This window comes from Sylvia atricapilla, chromosome 5 (genome assembly GCF_009819655.1).
Source record: "Sylvia atricapilla isolate bSylAtr1 chromosome 5, bSylAtr1.pri, whole genome shotgun sequence".
NCBI classification, from domain to species: Eukaryota; Metazoa; Chordata; class Aves; order Passeriformes; family Sylviidae; genus Sylvia; species Sylvia atricapilla.
Genome location: NC_089144.1, coordinates 2131148 through 2151587, shown reverse-complemented (window position 1 = coordinate 2151587; position 20440 = coordinate 2131148). Strand labels below are relative to the sequence as shown.

Here is a 20440-nt window from a genome sequence, read left to right as displayed (position 1 = left end):
TGTTCAGTAGTTCATGAATTTTTGGCATTGATCCAGCAGTTAGTAGAGAAATATCTTTTATTCAGAACTAGTGATCTTGGCTCAGGCCAAGAACAGAAGACATAATGTGCCTATACTGTCCTTAGCAGCACAGGACAGCCAGTGAAGCACAGTGTGCTTTTTGCCAGCTGCAAGATGCCTTGGGAATGTGGTTAGTGCTTTAAAGGCAGCTCAGGCTTCCTACAGATCTTGTCTTGGTTATTTTCCAGAGAGCCCATAAAAAAACTTTCCTGTCTTGACAGCTGTATGTCTGTGAAGGATAAAATGCTACAAAATACAGGCTTGGAACAAATAGATGTGTTCAGCCTTGCTGTAGGATGTAGTGTGGACTTGTGTGAGCTCCAGGATGTGTTTTTGTAATCCTTTCTGGAATTGCACTAGCAGTGCAGTGTAGAACTTCTGTAAAAGGAGGAAGCCTTCATCCTGGAGGGTTTGGAGAGAGCTGTCCTTGCAAGTACTCTTGTGCATGTGCATTATCTGTATGTATGCACTTGGATTTCACCAAGGCATGGTGACTCAGGAGCAGAGCACTTCTTCTGGGAGCTTAAATGACTTCTTTAAGATTCCCTCAGCTCAGAGCAAGTTCATAAGGTTTAATGAGAAGAAGTGGGATCATTAAGAAGAGGCAATTATGAAGTTTCTCATACTCGCATTGCAAAAGTAATTTTGCATCTACTGTTCCTGAAGTTTTACTGTATTACATGTCTGAAACACAATGCTACAATGCACAGACATGACTGGGAAGAAGTGTGTTTGCATTATTTGCCATAGCAAACTTTGTTTAAAAATCTGAGTTTGGTCAAACCTTCTGTTCACAGAGCTTTTTTTTTCCACGTAGTGATTTTTTTTCCCACAGGACCACGTTAAGTTTTCTTGTTTACTCTCTGAACTAATAATATCTTGGTTTGTATGCTAAAGCTCATGTTGTTTTATATATTGTTTCAACAAACAACTCCACCTCCCCAAACATTTGCAACTTCAAGACAACTTTTATTTAAAAAAGAAAATGAAATGAAAAATAAACCCCCTCAAAACAGTTCAGGTTTTTTTTGTTAAGAGCTGCAGACCAAGGATTTAAATCAGTTACGAGATGCTTAGTCAAGCCACCAGATGGAGTTCTGTATTTGTCCTTGTGACTATTTAATTGTGCTTCTAAAATAACAGGCTTTGCACTGTTCAAATCAAAGCTGATTTGCTGGTGGTGTTTATGCTTTTATTTATTTATAAATGCTTATATAAAACATATATTTACTTATATATTGATTTATATATACACAAATGATACCAGAGTTGTATTTAATTTATAATATTATTAGATCTTAATTTCTCAATCACAGAGGTAATAGTCTGATGATTTTGATACTTTTCTGTTTTAGTGGGATTTTTACTTTCATACCTTCCAAACTATGTTTCATTTCTTGGTAGTGCCACTTTGAGATGCTTTTTCAACTCAGCTAAGCCCTCCATGTGGTCATTTATCTGCCTCTTATGCCATTCAGGGCTTGCTAGGAGACTTCTCTGGGAGTCTTGCTGGAAAACTTGTGTTGTTGAAAGGTAGCAGTAACAGCAGTTCTGGCTCACAAAGCTATGGCTTGGTGCTGAGATTAGTACACAAAATACTTTGTGACAGCTAAGAGAAGACACAACAGTGTTCTGCTCTTCCTCACTCAGCATGAAATGCACTCCAGTATACAGACAACCCCTGAGTAAGTGCATCTGGAGTTCCAGAGAGGTGAAAGTTTGGCTCCAAGCAGAAAATGTACAAAAGCTTGCAAATGTACAAAGTATCAAGTAAGGAGTAGAATGAGGGACAAAGGGAGAGAAAGAATTCTTGATCTATTATCGTAATCTTTGTAATTGTGCAGAGTTCCATCTAGTTAAACTCTGGTTTGGGTTGGCCTTTTCATTATGGGGGCTTTGGTGTTTTGGTTTTGGGTGTTTCTGTTAGTCAAATTAATTCTTAACCTTAGGTTAGAAAGAAATTGCTATAATTCATTAATTTGTCTGTAGATTTCCTTAAATAATCTCTCTCTAAAATAATTTACTTCTTAAGCCAATCCCAAGTGGTTGCCCCAGTAAACAGGGTGAACACAGTGTGTCTGATCTCAGTGCTTGTCACTGTAGCACACTCTCACTTTGGGTATTGCACACAGATACCATTAGTTTTTATTGTTATTATCTTGCCTCAGAAATGTTATTGTGTGTACACGCACAGGAGTGCCTTCTCCACATGCTGAGCACTCATCCCTAAAAGGGAAACAGACACTTGTTCTTAACTGCAGGTGGTTCTTTCTGAACTAGGAGACTTCTTGACTAATTTTGATGTGCTGCTTGTAGCTCATGGGTGGGAGCTCTGTTAACCTTCCATGAAAGTGCTTTTTTCTTTCATAAGCTTTTAGCTCCTGAGTACCTTCATAATGGACTTTATAAATTTCAAGGTAGATACTTCGTAGGGAGAGGGTTTTTTTAATTTGCTTGTTTTTGGTTTTGTTTTTTTTTTCTTTCATCATTGGTCACAGCTTTTGTTTTTGCTGTCTGGGTGACAACAGCATCTCTAACCTGCTCAACTTGCCTTAGATTCAAGTCTTGGCAGAGATTTATTCTCATTTCCAGGAATGCTCATTGAAGGGAGCTGGTTTTCTTGTACATAGGAGCTGCTGGTATTCATCTCTTTTAGATCAGTAGGCACGTTCAACTTCAAAAACCAGAAAATCTGCCACTCTCATCAGGTCGTCTGCACTTCAGGGACAAAAGTTCATACTTTCTTGTCAGCAGTAGTAACCACAGAAAAACAGAGCTAGTCTCTTTGGACCACAAATTAATCAAGCTAGTAAAAATGACAGGAAGTGTATATAATGTTTTGGGTTGTTTTCCCACTTTTTTTTCTCTTGAACTATTTATTATAATGAAAATTGTAAAGGATTCCCATGATTTGACTCAAGGCCACCTAACACTTCCTATGAATGCCTCCTGCTTTTGCCATCTTCCCATCCTCTGGCAGATACTTGCAACCAGTCCCACACTCTCCTTTGCTGTCTCTGAGTTGCTGTCTGGAACTCTGATTATGGTCCAGATGTTGAATTGGGGATTGATTTAAAAAAAAAAATATTTCTAGGGGACAGTACAGGATGTGGTTTCTTAAACTGAATCTTGTAGCAAGAGAGAGCACAGTACTTGGCCAAAAAGCCTGTTTTGTTTTTCTCACCTCAGACTTGATACCTTATACTGAGGCACCTTTGAGAACCTTGCAGAGGTTCTCCACCTCTATGCTTTAATCTGCTGTGACCTAAAATTCAACTGTCTTTGGAAGGCTTATTTATCAAAAGTGGATTCTCAATGGGTTTTGGTCACCTTCCTGTGAAGGCTTGATGATCTTGACAGATTCCTTTATTCCTACCTGAAGATCAACATGAGGCTGGCTCACCTTGCATACTTAGGATTGTGTATTTTGGGGGTTTTAAGTATTCCTAGGACAAGGTCAGCACCGTCTGTGGAGGTACCCTCTCCCTTCTAATGTTTGTGAGTCTGGAAAAAGATAACAAGTTAACTGTTATTTTAGGGCTTACTGGAAAGTGAAGTGCCTCTTAAAAATTCTTACACAACTCCTGGGAGCCCCTGTTAGACTGCAGATGCTCCAGATCCTTAAAGAGCTCTGGCTTTTGTTGTAGTGAGAGGATACACTGCCTGCCTTTATGGGTGCTGCTAAATCCAAATTTCTTGTGTGTATAGATAGATAGTGTAAATGTGTACTGGGGGTGGATTGGAATTAATAGCAAGTGAGGGAAATATCCTATAAAGAGGAACTTACTATTATAGGCTGAGAATATTGAGGTGTGAAATGTTTGCATTTTAAATCATCAAGGCAGATTCTGCATAGTCTGTAAAACACTGTGGTGCTATGAATAGAACATTATTAGTATTAAGGAGATTCTTGTTCTCTCCATATTGTTCAGTTACCTGTTGGATAGCATAGGTGAAGTGCATTGCCACTATGTGTCCTATTTTTTATGCATAAAGCAAAAATTAATTAAATTTTAGGTTCTGTGAGGGAACAATACTCTATCAAAGTGCTAAATACATTTCAGATAAAAATGAAAGAACAGTTTCATTCAGTGGGCATCAGAAAGCATAATGCTTCAAAAATCTTACTTTGATAGGCTGTATTTAAAACAGATACTTTTTTAATATTTCACTCTACTTCATGGTTGAAGTGCCTGAAACCAAGTTGGTAGCTATTGCCTTATGCTCCTCCTCAGTTTGGATGCTTGAAATCAGTGCTTATTGTCTAAGACTGGGGGGTTTTGTTCTGTAATACTTTCTTTCAACTGCACAAGTAGATTTTAAGGATATTAATAGATTCCTAAGTTTGAGGTCAAGGTCATTGAAGGGTTCACTGGACACTAAAATATAGAATTTTTTTCCTGTGATACCTATGATTAAATGGCTCTTTTTCTTTTTCAACAGAAAAAAGACGAGACCCACCAAATGGTAAGCTTTTTGCATGATTCACTGCATTTTATTTTTTCCTTCTGCTGTCATTTACTGTTTATGTATAGCTTTGTTTCACATTTGTTCAGGATACTCATGTAGTGACAAAAGCAGTAAACTGGAGGTTACAGTATTCTTTCTGTTTGTGTTCTTTGGTATTTGTTTAGTTGTGGATTGAAAACTTTGTGGCTTAGCTGGCATTTTTAAAGAATGTTTCTTTCTGGAGGAGCATTTTCTGTTGCAAGTAGGAGAGTGGGCTCTTCAGCTTCAACTGAGAAGAAAACTTTGTACTTTACATTTGGTGCTTGATCTTCAGAATATACTTGTATAGAGTCACTGTACAAAATTAGTCCATTTGTCTTAATGGCAGGCATAATAATGATGGATTTAAAGAATATATATTTCAATTTCAGTATATCTGGCTAACCAAGTAACATAGTCTTCTGGGTTTGTGTCATATGTTCATCAATATAAAACTCCTTTTGAATGAAGAATTATTTGAATCTCCTTGCCTCTCAGGAACATGAAGATACAGGTTCCTCAGGAGATTCTCTTATTAAATTGGTGGAAGGAATCAAACTATGTATCACTTTGACACAGAACTTTTTTGCCGTCCATTCTAAAATCATGATAAAGGTGCATCAGTGAATATCAAGTTTGGTGGTTTTGATTTCTGAGTTCACACTAAAGTTAAAAAGGGATTTCTCCTGTCATATTTCTGTCAGTGATCCAGATCATAGGTCATATCATGTATCTGTGAGTTTGCTGCTTGAGCAAGGGTAGAGTCAACTGATCTTCTGAAATCTGCTTATGACTTGAGGCAGCATTAAAATGTGTTCGCACCAAGTCATTCAAGCATTTCTCTGTAGGTCACCAAAATAGGTAATTCATAACTAATCCTGAATTATGGGAACTAATGATTTCGTTTCATATACCCAGATAAAACCTTTGTCATGTGGAATACTTCTGAAAAAATTACATTTTCTTCTTCACAAATCTTAAGTTTTGAGGAAATACAGGCAGTCATCAATTTAGGCCAGGCATTTTTAGTATAGATTAAACTTTGGCTGGGCTGTTAAGTTTTGAAACACTCACAGTAAAACCATCTGTGATGCTCTTGCCAGCTTTTCTGAGCTTTCAGAAGGTTTTAACTGCTCTGCTCACCTAAACAGCACCTCCCTGACAGCAGTGTCTGCAGAGCAGATGGGAATTACAGCAGCAGCGCTGATCATGTAGTAACACCTCCCACAAAAAATTTAGCCTTTGTTTCTATTCTAACACAAACAATTTATTGGTCTATGTTGCTATCCTTGAATAGAACAAGATTTAAGAAAACCAAGCCTGCAATAACTTTTGTGCTTAAAATACTCTCCATAATTCATGCTGTAAGAGCTTGGGAACAGTATTTTTCTGAGAAAAATTCTGTCATACTAAACTTGCGGTCATTGTCTCTATGCTGAATTTATCCTTTATGTTCTGTGGAAGAAATAGGGTTTATGTTCAGTGTTTCAGTTTTATAACCACTGCAAAGGTTTCAGCATCTGTTTTTTAATAAGCTGTTTCCTTGGGACATCCACATACTCTGTGTCAAAACCTTTTCCTTTTCTGATTTTGTCACATTCTCTAATGCCTATTTTCTCTGCTGGTGGAAAGTTGTGTGGCCATGTCCTCAGTAGTCACAGATGAGACATGGTCAAGGCAGGGATTATAGTGTCAGGTTGTTACACCCTGCACAGACTTTGCATTTCAGTATTTGGAATTAAGACTAGAGCAGATACATACTGTCAGCATGTAACCCAAGGAAATAAAAACCAAACCTGTTGTAATAACAGCTAGATTTTATTTTACTCTCTGTCTGCAGTTTCTGTTCAGAAATTCTGTTGGAGGGGAAAAGATGAAACAGCTGGGGGGTTTTGTCTGCTAGGTATTAATGCATTATTAGCTCTAAAACTGAAAAACAAGAACAGTCACATTTCTGTACTCACATGACCCACGGTTGAAATACTGTGAGGAATTTTGTTTTACTGGGACTTGTTAGTCTGGATTTTTTGCATACATTGAAGCTGCATGGAAAAAGCACTTGTTCTTTTGTATGACGTTTTCAGTGATAGGGATTTAAGATTTTTTTTTTTTTTTTTTTTTTGTAGAATTGCAGGATTAAACTCAAATTGGCATTAACAGTTATGTAAAATGTATTAGTCTGTAATTTCCTGGGATTTGTGTTCTGCTCATTTGTAATAGCTAGGTCTCTTTATGCAAATAAAGAAGAGTTATTGTGGTTGAACTGACCTAGTATGAAGTACTGGATGAAATGAGGATTTGTCAGAGTATTAGGTTTTGAGAGAATCATGAAGAGCCATGTGGCAGAATTTTGTTTCAGCTGTTAACTAGAACAGTTTGCATTTCTTTTAGGGCTTGTCTGTAGTCTGGGACAGATACCTAGAGAGGCTCTAAATAAAATACAGACTAGAATTAACATTTCAAAATGTTCTGTACAACGTTTTCTGGAGGCCCTTCTGAAGATGTCACAGATACTGATAACAGTGGATGTTTAAAACCACTGTACTGTCAGGTACTTCCTAATGATGAGCTCTATATGCCTCTCTCATCTTCATTTATTGAGCTGTCTACAGCTGCTGGGGAAGGTGCATGTGTAATGATGGGAAAAATTTTACTGGATATAAATATGGCAGTTCTAGAAGAGTACAGTTCTTTCCAAGAGTCTTTTATCCCTCGTGGACAGCTAAGGTCTAAACCAGACGGTAAGAAAAAAATTTCATCTTTAAGTTTACTGTGAGCTCTTGTATGAATATTATTATCAAGGAATCAGGCTGCCAGTCCTTGATTTTTAGCTCAGCCAAATAAAACTTCCATTTGCAAATTGCTGCTGCTTGTTTGACTGACCATGTTTGGTTAGTTCAGGATTTTATATATAAAAAGATGCATTTCAAAGACTGCTAGAAATTGAGAGAAGAATATCAGCTACTTACTAGCATTATAAAGGTACCTGTTTGTTTTTGAATGTCAGTACACCTATTAAAACTATAAATACCAATATCACAGATGAAAATGGGCAGAATAGAACAGAAAATGTAAGAGGTGATTAAAATGAAGATTAGCTCCTAGTGTTTTTTGTTTTGTACCAAGGAAATTAAGACTTTTATTTTCAACTCATTCTGAAGATTTTACTGAACTTATTGTTAAGTTTAGAGTTGATAATATTTGATGATTAGTCAATTCAGTGCTCATTTTCAGTGAAACTCTAACAATGCAAATTGTTTTGTGTAGTCTTATGTGGTCAGTTTGTTTTGGTATGCTCAAAGGACAATTGTCTAGATCAAAACATTTCTAAATAAAAGCATTTCTGCTTAGCAGAAGTAATTTTAGAATTTTTTTCATGCAGTTTCAGTGCAGTTTTAATCTTGTCCTTTAAGACTCCTACAGGACTGTTGGAGTTGTCGTATGTTTTAGATGAGTTTTGTCTAGCCCAGTGTCATGTTTCTGTTCTTGTTTCTTGTCCTGGCCAGGACTGGGTGCTTCCCACGGAGGTGTTTACCTGCAAGTGTCATCTCTGTTATCTGTAGTGTTGTCTACTTGTCCTTTCTGGTTTTCATATTGGACTGTGAACATAAGGCTTGTTGGTTCTTTCTGAATGCAGTTAAGAAAAAATAGTCTCAAAACGTTCAGATTTATCAAAGTCTAATTAGACTTTTTTTTTTTTTTTAATCATCTACTCAGTGAGACTGTGTCTTGCTTTAGTTGATTTACTAACCACTGGGTCCTAACTCACAGGGAAGTGGGGAATGTTTTCAAACTATTTCTGGCCAAACTGGTTTTAAATGACCTGCCTAATCTCTTTCTTCCTAAACTGAAATTACTTATCCTTTTTGTAGGTTTCTTTAAAAAGACATCTGTGTATATATATATGTGTCCATGTGTATGTATATGATAAATGCATAAATTGCCTCTTAGTACTTAAGTACTGCTATCACTTGCTTGTGTCAAGAGTTAGCTTCTGTCAAAGCTAAAAAACCTGAATGGAATGTGTACTAGGTATGTTTGCTAATAATGCACAAAAAAATAACATAAAACGAAAATGCTAAAATTGGCAGAAGTATAATTCAGATGCATTTTAACTAACTAGAAAAATAATTCAGAAAAACAAAGTTTGAGAACATAAATGAAACACACAAATTATTAATTGTAGTTCTAGTGCTCTTTTTACTGTCTCTGCAATCTGGGATTCCATTGGTTTGAAAACCTGTTAAAGAGTAAGACATAAGAAATCCTGAACAGTTCCACAGATATTGTCTTATATTTGAAGACAGCAGTGTGTCCAGAGCAGCCTTCAGGAGCTGTTGAGATGTTCAGGGTTTGTGTGTGGTGGCAGAAGGGCTTATTAAATGAAGGTTCTGTCTCCTGAAAAATCAGTTTAATGTGCTGCCCAGGTAATGGCCTGCTGGCTTTTTGGCTCTAACTGTTCATGGAAGTCACATCTTTGATCTTATCTAGGATTGTAGCTATGTTTTATCTCACTTAATGTGTCTCATCATGTGTTCTGTGAATGTGGCAAAGAACAAGATGTAGTTCAGAAAATATTCCTGTTGCTCTGCTTTAGGAACATTTTTTTTTTTCATCAAATATCTTAGTTTATGCATCTGACATTCAGAACCCATCTGGATGCATGTGGCATGTAGAGCTACAGCTAGAGTACAAGAATTCTACAGCACAAAAACAACTCCCAGAGTTTGTGGATTGAACCTGGCATTGGTGAAACACAGTAATAAAAATCCTGTTCCTTACTTTTACAGGCCCAAATCTACCAATGGCAACTGTTGATATCAAAAACCCAGAAATTACGACTAACAGATTTTATACTCCACAAGTAAACAATATTTCATATACCAAAGAAAAGAAGAAAGGAAAAACTAAAAAGAGAAGATTGACGAAGGCAGATATTGGAACTCCATCTAATTTCCAGTAAGTATGTTCTTGAGTTTGTGTTTGGTTTTAGGGGAGTTTTGTTCTTTGGGGTAGTCGAGGGGGTGTTGGCATTTTCCTTTTCTGATTTTTTGGGGTTTTGTGTCAGTTACACTTGAAAATGGCCAACTCTTGAATCTGTGGAACCTTAACTAAGTAAAGTAAACTTCAACTAAAACCTCAACTAGGTGGAATGCTGTGGGGTTTAAAAGAAGGTTAGCTTAGCACAGATGAGGATTTTCCTGCAGCTGTAAACAAAAACTAACTTGCTCTCCAAAATCAGCTTAGAAAACACTTCAGCTGCATCGAGGTGCCTTACTGAAGTTGTCAGCTCAGTGGAGACCCATATTCAGCCTCAGTGGTCAACTCTTTATCACTGTGATTCCTACACAGCACATAATTAGCTGTGCTTTATCATGAGAAATACACATTTGGGTCCTGACTTGTCATAACTGCAGAAATTACTTCCCATAATTTCATCTTTGGCTTTCTGTTTACAAACTTTCTCTGATGTGCAGCCTAGGACCTGTATCTTGTGATGAAAGTACAGCATACATCCTTCAGGAGTTTTTCCTATTGTAATTTATAAAATATCTTTAATCTTTGGGAGTAGTTAGGATGTACCACTTTATGAAAGTAGTTAGGATGTACCACTTTAAGTTTCACTTTCATGAAACTTGTTTTTGGTCACTCTGCTCAGTTAACCGTTGCTTTCCTGATCATTAATTGATGTAATAATCTTCTGCTTTTAAAGCAAATATGTGCTTTATGTGCTGAAGCAACAGGAACTTAAAGAGCATGAGTTAGTTACAGGAGAGATCAGTTTCTGTGGGGCATGAGAAAACCAGTGTGACGTTTACATGTCAAATGGATGTCTTACTCTTTTGAGCTGGTGTGTTGCTTCATTACACTGATGTGTTTTCCCAGAGTAAAATTCCTTTAAAGTAATATTGGCTTTGCTAGTTACAGTAACAGTGGTGCACAGTGTTTTGGACAGTGCTCTGTGGAATGGTGATAGTGGATGGTACATAAAAGAGGTGGGCTAAAACACTTCCCTAAATGAGCTCTGCTTAGGCATCAACCTTCTTCTTACTAATCTGAGTATCAGTGAAGTGCTGCATCTGTTAGTGTCACTTGAACAGGAAAATGCAGAAAATGCAGAAAAGAAGGAAGAGGGAAAGAGAAATGAAGAGTCCTTGGTAGCTGGTCACTGTTGTGACTGCACTGATGCAGACTTGAGCATATGCTGACAAAAGTTGCATTACCCCGTCAGATCTCTGTTGGTAATTTGTGGAAGGGGTTGTGCAGCAGCATAGATATAAAATTACTTTGAGACTTTGTTTGTGATGTATATCAGATTGGGACCTAGAGAAGCTGAGAGTAAGGTGATAAAATATTTCATGCTGTTCAAACAAAATACATGTTCCGGTATCATTAAACTGTAAATGGTGAACCTTTACAAAAGGAGTCCATTGAAAGTCTTTTTGGCTTATTTTGGTTATTTCCTGTAGAGTGCAGCAGCTGTGTCATTTTACTAAGAAAGATACTTTAATTGCTGGTTTTGTACAAACATATGGAAACTGGCATTTGGTATTGTTAGGCAAATAAGCCAATAGGATAACTTGTATCACTTGTGCTGTGATACTTGTGAAGATCAACGTGGTCACTCTTTAGGCCAGATCAAAGTTGCAATCAGTAGATAAAATTTTTAAATGCCTTCTGTTAGACAGATGTGGAGTGAGTTGTTTTTTTCTCAAAACACAATCTGTACTCAACATAAATGTAACTTATTACTGTATATATATAAGCATAAAACTTGGGGCTACCTGATAAGTATGTATTTGCATTGAAAAGATCTGAAAAATGTGTGTTACAGTCAGTGAGTTACAACTAATTGATCTTATCTGAAGAGTGAAAAGTAAATGAAAAATAATACTAAAACGATGGCATATAAAACTTTGGTGTCAATTAAGTGCAGTAAATTCTGAGTTGTATGCTCACAGCCTCTTGGAAGAGCATCCCAAGTCACACAGATGTGCACAAATATGTGGGTAAGATTCTATTAGTGGTAAACTAATGTCAATTTACATATACCAAGTTAATATGTTGTGATCAGCTGTGAGACCCTGTTAGGAAATGCAGGTTTAATTGATGTGAACCAAACTGTAGCTTAGCATTCAGAATTCTGTCATCAACAGATCATCCCATATTTTGGTAGTTAGGTATTTAAATAATTAGGCAAAATGGGGACTCCATTGGTTTTCTGTTTTTATGGCATAATGTCACTTTAAACCAAACCTTTTACTTTTCTTGCTCCTTAAAGTGAGTAGTTAAGTAGTCACAGTTATACCAAAACCAAAACTGCTCATTGTACTTCAGTATTTTAATGAAGAAAACTTGTTCTGCTGATAAAAAGAGACCCAAACAAGAATACAAGGCCTGTTGTCTAAGGCACTGTTTAACAGCAGCCAAACTGTCTTTGTAATTTAGACTACATTGGTTACTAACAGATCACCTGGTATTTGTTATAACTCTGAATTGAACCTCCTAAAAACTATCTTGCCTCTGGAAGTCACTGTCTGTGAAAGGAATCACAAAAGGTGGAGCCCTGATAACATTATGGCTCTTTTCCATATCCAGGAGCAGTATTGTGCAGGGCACAAAACTCGTCTGTGTTCTACCTGGTTATAGCATCACATAAAATAATACTTTAGTAGCCACATAAAATAGTTACTAGGAGCTTAGGAAGATGGCAGCTGAAAACAGTCCTGACTTATCTTGGAAAGATGTGAATGGGAAAGGGGTGATAGAACCCACAGTGGTGACAGGGAGGAGGTTTTCTACCTGCATGGCACTGAAAAATTTGGCAATAGCTCAAGGTCCAGTTGCTATGTAAAGGCTAAACTTCTCCTTGATCCCTGTGCAGTCCTTTCATCATTATCTGTGTGCACCACAGGGTGGCATGAAGCCTTCATGTTGTGCCACAGATTGTAACCTAAGGTGAGGAATTCTCCACTTGGTCTTCTGGACGTGAGACAAAAAGTATAAAAGTAAAGAAGTTTCACAATTCCACTCTCAAGTGGGGCACTGAGGAATAAGGATTGCTTAGAAGCTGGTAATCATCTCCAGTTGTCTTGGTGTCTTCTTATTTTAGTTAACAAGAAGCTTTTTATGCTGATTAAATGGTCTTTTCTGCTTTTCTAGACACATTGGACATGTTGGTTGGGATCCAAACACAGGTTTTGATGTAAGTAATTTAATAAGTTACTGAAGACAGTGATTTAAGACTTATTGCACTAAAGATTTGCATTAAAGGAAAAGTGAACTGTACAATTAAATAGTTATATATTGGGATTTTATGATGTGATGTAAACAGAGACATGTTGGAGTAAAATAGAATAGGCAGGGGGTCTGAGGGGAGAAAAGATTCAAAACCTTCTGTTTTTCATGCAGGGTACTTACCTGTCCTAAAATAGTACTTTCCCCTTTGAAAAGTTGACTCAGAGACATGTACATCACCTTGCTGCTCCTTTTAACTATATAATTTGTGGCTATTTTTTTGCCCCTAATACAAATGATTTTTTAAAAATATCTCCACATTCCAAGCTATTTAAAACTAATGTATCTGACTTGCAGGTAAACAACTTAGACCCAGAACTGAAAAATCTGTTTGATCTGTGTGGAATTTCAGAGGCTCAACTAAAAGACAAAGAAACTTCAAAGGTCATATATGATTTCATTGAAAAAACAGGAGGTGTGGAAGCTGTTAAAAATGAACTGCGCAGACAAGGTGGGATTCCTTTTTTTTCCACGTAAAAATGAACAGATTTTTTTGCCTTAAGGATTACAGTAAAAACTGTTGGTGGTGAGCAGTTTTTGATTCTCTTCTCTGGGTTTCATGTCACTGCAGTTGCACTGGATCATGTTTCCATACACTATATGCTATGTATAGGCATGACCCTGAGGAATAAGGATATTGATGCCAATTAAGTCATTTCCAGTAGCACTTAGTCTGAATGCAAAGCTATGCAGGATGTTTGATACAGATTTTTTCAGCCTGTGTACGTTAAATATTTATTTATAATCTCAATCTTATAAATAAATTAAAGTGTTGGAAGCCATAATGCTGTTGTCAGCTGTAGTGATAGTAGATGGCTGTATGGGATGTATCCTGCCTATTTACCCTGGCAGCACTCTTTAGAAAGCCTTGCAACAGCTACAGACCTGCCATTTTTAGGTTTTTTAAAGTTAGGGGTTTTTCTAATTTGAAATTAAAAATGCTAGGTTTGAACATGCTTCTGCTACAAAAAAAATTTCTCAAATAAGCTGCTGCCTGCCTAACTTTTAAATGTGACCTCAGCTGATGCATTATCTAGTAGAAGATAGCAAGTCAATGTAAAACTTCTTAGAAGTTCTTAAGTGTAAAACTTCCAAAAATTTGCTTAGCGCTCTTCTCAACAGAAAAATTACCTCAGGTGAAATTATAGTGGTTTGAAAGCAGTGAGTACATTGTTCAGTGATTTAAGAGATATACAGAATCAGGGTACAATGACTTGTTACATTTATTCCTTAGGTCCCCCACGGTGGAGTGGTATGTACTGGCATCTCAGCATATGCTTCCAAGTATTCATGCTGTTGTGTGATTTCTTTCCTAGCTGATACCTTAGTCTGCACCTGTTTGAATGCAATACTAAAAATTACGTCTGAACTTCTTAGTTAAATTGCAAGCAAAACTCCCAATTAGGAATTCTTTTCTCAGTAGGAAATCTGTCAGCTTCTCTATAGAGTCTTAACTCTGTTTAAATATTTACAGGGTTGTTGATCCCAGATTGCTGATTCTAAAACTAGTTGGAGGAGACTTGCCTCGGAGCTTAAAATATTTTAAAAATGCCTATTTTTCTATTCTGTATGTGTTAACTTTATTTGCATGTATGCAGTTAAAAGAAAAACTACCTCATCTATAATTTGCATGATGATAATCTACCTCTGTGCTTTTTGATAGAGGTAGATAAAATTCTGCAATATTTCAGTGGCTTTATCCACAGTCATGTTATTTGATGTATGGGCTTGACTGCTGTTTGAAGTGTTCTTTCCCAACTGGAAAACATTTTTTTTCTGTGTTTATTGCAAGAATTTCTGTGCTTATGTATTCACCCTTCTAGGATGCTGACTAGAGGGTTGCAGACAAGCCATTCTGCTGTGATGGAAATGATTTTCCTGTTTTCCCTGCCCTTTCCCCAGTTTTGGTACTAGTTGGTTTTTTTGGTAATAGTACCATCTATAGATGATTATACAATTTTTATGGTTAATAGCAGTGTACAGATTAGTGTGCATTTATAAAAAAACCCCTAAAATTCTTTTCTTGCTTTGCTTGTACCATCTGTTTGAGGCGGACGGGAGAGAGGATGAGTTAATGATGCTCTCTCCCTCATTTCACTACAGTTGAGTGCAGACAGGCAGAACGCTGTTTCCACAGATTGGATGCGGCACATCTCTCTGTTCTAATGTGAATAAAGCATTTCCCCGGAGGAGGACCTAAACCTTGTTTTGGAAGTGTAGGGACAGCACAGCCTGTGGAGCCGTGACACGCCGAGTGTCTCCAGTGCACCGCAAAACCCTGGTGGTGCTTGTTCCCCTGGGCTGCACCGCCCTCCAGCGGCCGCAAAGGGAACTACAGCCACAGCTACTGCCGTAACCACGGCAGCGCCAAAAATCACCAATGCTGGCACAGTGTCTCTGGGAAAATACATCGCGTTTCAGGGGCAGGTCTCTCTGTGCTGCTCTTGGGGAGGGATGGAAAAAAATAAAGCAGCAGCTAGTGGAACTGAAGAACATAATACGTGGTTTGAAGAGTAGTAGCTTTCTCTGAGGATGAACAGGGAAGGAGGCATTGAGATACTGATGACTCTTGCTTCCCAAAAACCCCATTTTTATGGATGTTGCCTTCTCTGCCAATGCAGCCAGCCTCCTTTCTTTGCAAGTAATATGAAGGGGATAATAAGGGGTAAAGAAGTATCTTCTTGAGTGTAATACTGGGGTTTTTTATAAAGGCATGTGAAATCCAACATGAATTTTCTTAGTTATATGATGGCACCTGGATTATTAAGTAGTTACGTGCAGCAACCACACAACCTAAAGTAGCATGAGCCATTAGATGCTTAATGGAAGAGGAAATGAAACGGCGCTATTTAAAATGCCATTAGCAAAGCAAGTACATTTCAAGGCCACTTCACAGAGAAGTGATCCCGTGTGTAGCCCTAAAGTTGTTTCCTTTTGACAGCCCCTGCCATAAAGATATTGTTGGAAGTAATTTTCAGTAAAAGAGACTGCGAGTCAGTTTATGGTGCGTTAGAATGCATTAGTTGGTGGGGGAGGTGGTGTTACTAGAAGATACTGCTTCAAAAAATGCTTGCTTCTGTAATTACCTAATAAAATAATGGATAGTTTAGAAAGTGGAAATTCTGTATTTCACTGAAAGTATACTTTCTGAAAAGTTTTTCTCTTCTGTTCTGTCCTCGCTCAACAAAATTTTACAGGAGTCTTCTGGAATTTTATCAGTCACTCCGTGTATTGCACCTGCTTCCTGCAGTGGTTGACTCTTTTACAAAATACACAACTGACATAGGTTACGTTTAGCTTGAGTTTGCCCTATAGGGCAAAAATATAGTTTCTATTCAGCTGTATCCAGTTCAATCCAGAACTGGCCGCATTTGCAGAGGCACAGAGATCCTTGCAAAAGGCGAGGCGCACAGCCCGCGTTCTTTTTCTGCTGGGCTCCCGAAGCCTCGGGGATGTTTTAGCGGGCGGTAATTCAGCGTCGTTCTGTTTCCTTGCAGCTCCGCCGCCGCCGCCGCCGTGCAGAGGAGGACCCCCTCCTCCTCCTCCTCCTCCTCCTCCTCCGCACAGCTCGGGCCCTCCTCCTCCTCCCGCCAGGGGCCGAGGGGCGCCGCCTCCGCCTCCTTCCAGGGCTCCCACCGCCGCCCCTCCGCCGCCGCCGCCGTCTAGACCCGGTGCCGCCGCGCCGCCGCCTCCTCCCAACCGGGTGTATCCCCCGCCGCCGCCCGTGCATTCCTCGGCCGCCCCTCCCGGCCCTCCTCCTCCTCCTCCTCCTCCTCCGCCGCCCGGGGGCTCCGCTGCTCCTCCTCCGCCGCCGCCTCCGCCGCCGCCCGGCCCCCCTCCTCCGCCGGGTCTGCCTGCCGACGGGGAACACCCGCCCCCCGCGCCCGCCGGGAGCAAGGCGGCGCTCCTCGACCAGATCAGAGAGGGGGCGCACTTAAAGAAGGTAGAACAGAACAGCCGACCCGTGTCCTGCTCAGGAAGAGATGCGCTGCTAGACCAGATACGACAGGGTATACAGTTGAAATCTGTGAGTAAAAGTTGTTTCTCGTCCTGGTCCCCTTGGGAGGTACAGAGTGTGAGCAGTGAGATGTGGCTCTGATTTGGGGGCTGGACTGTAGGTTTTAGAGTTTCTGAAGTGATGGTTAAACAGTAGTACTGAGAAAATGCAAAGAACACATATTTACTACAGATGAGTCTTGGTGTATGAAATTACCCTTTCAAACTCATTTGTCATTTTTGAGTAAAAGCCGTAAATCCTACAGTGATGATGCCTAGTATCGTGGCTGTACAGAACTCATGCAAGATTTATGAAATATTGCTGCTTTCCTGACTATTCATTAAAGTAATTAAACTGCAGGGGATGAGTTCAGGAGCAATGGTAGTGGAAGGAAAACACTAGATTTATTAGCTTTTATTTTCATCTTAAAATGGACCTGTGTTCTCAAATACTGAGCCTTGTAAGAAGGTGGCTGCCTGTGTTTCAACAAGTGCTGCCCCTTAAGAGATGCCATAGCTGTCCCTGCTGCAGCACAGGCTGTTACTGTTTCTTACTGATGCCACTGATTATCTTAAAAATAATTTCTTAAAAACTATTTTGCCTGTTGGTACTTATTTGTTGCCGCTCCTCTGCACTTGAGGCATCTGCTGTAAAATGTATAAGGGTGTGTTCATATTTATTTGCCATTAGAGGTAGGCACTATCAAATTTAGTTACTTCAGAAGGGATTATCAGCCCCAAGCAGTCTCAGTTTACAAACCCAAACCCAAACAATGAGAAATATTTTGTGTATATACCAAAGGTAAAATGAATAATGGTTATGGAGCCACACAAGTCATGCCTGTACAGCTGTATTAGAAGCTTTCATTTAGATGAGTGCTCACTTCATCAGAGCTGGAATATTTAATCTTGGGTATGGCTAACTACAGTTCTGTTACGTGGTAAAAAGGTTGACTTTTTATAAATAAAGATTTTGTAGTTTGAGCTAAAGGAACAAGCAGTTCCACACTTTCTTCTGGTGGAAAATAAATTCATTAATTGTACAAGGAAACTTGTCTCGAAATACAGAGGTTGTTTTGCTAATTGTGTCTTTCTTATGTAACCTCTTTCCCAAGGTATCTGATGGTCAGGAGAGTGCACCACCTACACCTGCACCCACCTCAGGAATTGTGGGTGCATTAATGGAAGTTATGCAGAAAAGGAGCAAAGCCATTCATTCTTCAGGTGAGCCTGATGGAATTTTTCTGACCTCATGGCATCAGGTTTTCAAGACTTATCATATTAATATTTATCATAAATTTATCTATTAACATTTATCATAAAACACTCCTGGAGAAAAGCATGGATTCCAGCATACAGTGCAGGGCAGAGTGCTCTCAGCAGTGCCCTGGCAATGGGCTGAACGGTTCCTTCGTGCTGCTTTGAGTTACTGGGGTGTAGCAATTCACAGTAATCCTCAACTGAGTTATTGAGCAACCTTAATATCCTTATAAACACTTCGTTGTTGTTGCAACTGACTTGTTTTTATTTACTGGCTCTCTGATGAAATAAGTTGCCAAAAGTATTTTGGAAGCAAGTTTTTGATGCTTTCTGTTTGTTGCCACTAAATCTCTCGTCACTATTCAGCTCCTGTGCTGTGGCTCCCGGTGGGCTTTGGCTGCCACCTCCTGGATAAGGAGCAGATATTCAGTGTTATTTGACTAGGCTTCTGCCTGGACTGAATCAACTTCCCGTGCCTAAGTGCTGGGAAAAATTAAGGCTGCAAGAGGATTTGCATTTCTCAAATACCAGCTTGTAATAAATGTAATTCAGTAGCTGCAGTGCAGCTGCTTGGGTACATCTGTTGTGTTTAGGCTTTGATACATTTCTAGAGCTCACTTTGCTATCAGAACTGGGTGTGCAGTCTGCAGAGTGTCTGACCAAGAGCAGTGTGGTTTGTTGATGTGCTGCCCTATGTAGTAATTGTCAGTTTTGGTACATAACATAAATACCTGAAAGGAGCTAAATGCAGCGTTTTCCTATGGGAAGGAAATGCCCAACAAATAAGTAGTTTAATTTTAATAGGCTAATTTTTTTAAAGAATCATGCACATAAAAAAAAGTGGAATGCTGAATAAAGTCACAGCAAGCATTGACTTTGAAGTTGATGTTCATTACACAGTTTTGAATATTCCAGTATCCATGATGGTCTTTAGCTCACCAGACCTTTGTTGGGAGGCTGTTTTTTTATTTGCTTGTAAAGTAAAAAATTCCATTATGTAGTAAACCTGGGGAAGCAGTTCTTACATTCCAGAAATTAATCTGATCCTGAAGTTTAACACCCAGTCTGGAACAAGCTTGCACCTTGCACATTCTTTAAGAAAGAGTAATAAGTAGTTAACTGTTAAATGAGAGCTTCTGATTCTTTTTCTCTAAAACAAAACACATTTTTTCCTACATGAGGAAAAGAGTGAGAAAAGAAACAAATCAGATTTAACTTCTAGGTAGTAACTCTAAACTGTGTGTCATGTCTGGCAATCTTAAAATAGAGTATTACTGAATGTATTGTCATGACGACCTTGAACTGATCATTCTCTTTTCAGAAAACTGTGATAGAAATCAGTGATCCTCTTCTCATGGTAATTCTGTGCATGCAAGTGACTTGCTTTTCCTATCTTACAGATGAAGATGAGGATGAAGATGATGAAGAAGACTTTGAGGATGATGACGAATGGGATGATTGATCATATATTATTATATATATATTTTTTAAGGTGAATGATATACTAAACACTGCTTTCTGTCTATGGATTCTGTAAAATTATCATGTAAATGTTCTACCAATTTGCTGTATATTTTTGTTGCCTTTTGCTTTTTTATTAATCTGTGCAATACCTCATTTAATCTGTAAAGGTTTGTCATAATCCTCTACAAAGCTACTCCCTGTAAATGTGTGCAAGTTTACACCTGGATGATCATGTACATGTGAATACTTTCCATTCCATCAATAAGGGAGTTTAAATGTAATATGTGAGACTGACAAAAACCTTAATGTAATTTAGTTATAATGCAAGAAGGAAAACACTATTTTCATACCCTACTTTTTCTGTATCTAAATTTTCTTATTAAAGCCTAGTATAGCACTATGTTCTTTAAGTGATGCAGCTCTTAGTTTATTTAGCCCCTTGATTTCAAATGCAATGCTATGTGAATATTGAGGCTGGTTTATACTATTGCATGGTTTCAAATACATCAAAACATTGCAGTTCAAATCTTAGCAGTATGCTTGACATAACTCAAAAGCACTACAGAAATGCACAGCTAGTTGTGAAAATTACCTTGCCCTAAGGATAGGACTGACTGCTATTGAGCAGCAGCAGTCATTAAATTCTTCAATTGGGGACCTCTATCTGAAGTTAAACAGGGTGGCTCTATATTGTTGTAGTGGTAAAGGCAACTTTGGTGCAGACAAGTTCAACTTTTGGTTGATTTGTTTTGGTTTGGGGTTTTGGGGAGGGTTTCTGGGGGATTTTGGAGGGGTTGGTTGGGGTTTTGTTTGGGTTTTTTTTCGGTTTTGGGGGTTTTTTTTCTTCCCTGCTCATACTTTCAGAATGAAGATG

The 20440-nt window shown here is 38.5% G+C and overlaps 1 protein-coding gene across 1 annotated transcript in view; it reads left to right on the top strand.

The window, feature by feature from the left end:
• WASL (WASP like actin nucleation promoting factor) overlaps window positions 1-19920 on the top strand; it is a 47975-nt gene extending 28055 nt beyond the window's left edge. Inside the window, exons 5-11 of the mRNA XM_066318574.1 lie at window positions 4504-4527; window positions 9339-9507; window positions 12712-12754; window positions 13144-13297; window positions 16344-16873; window positions 17958-18066; window positions 19503-19920. Coding sequence (XP_066174671.1) covers window positions 4504-4527; window positions 9339-9507; window positions 12712-12754; window positions 13144-13297; window positions 16344-16873; window positions 17958-18066; window positions 19503-19564 — 1091 coding nt within the window. The 3' untranslated portion in view covers window positions 19565-19920. The remainder of the gene's footprint in view (window positions 1-4503; window positions 4528-9338; window positions 9508-12711; window positions 12755-13143; window positions 13298-16343; window positions 16874-17957; window positions 18067-19502) is intronic.
• The last annotated feature ends 520 nt before the right edge of the window (window positions 19921-20440 follow it).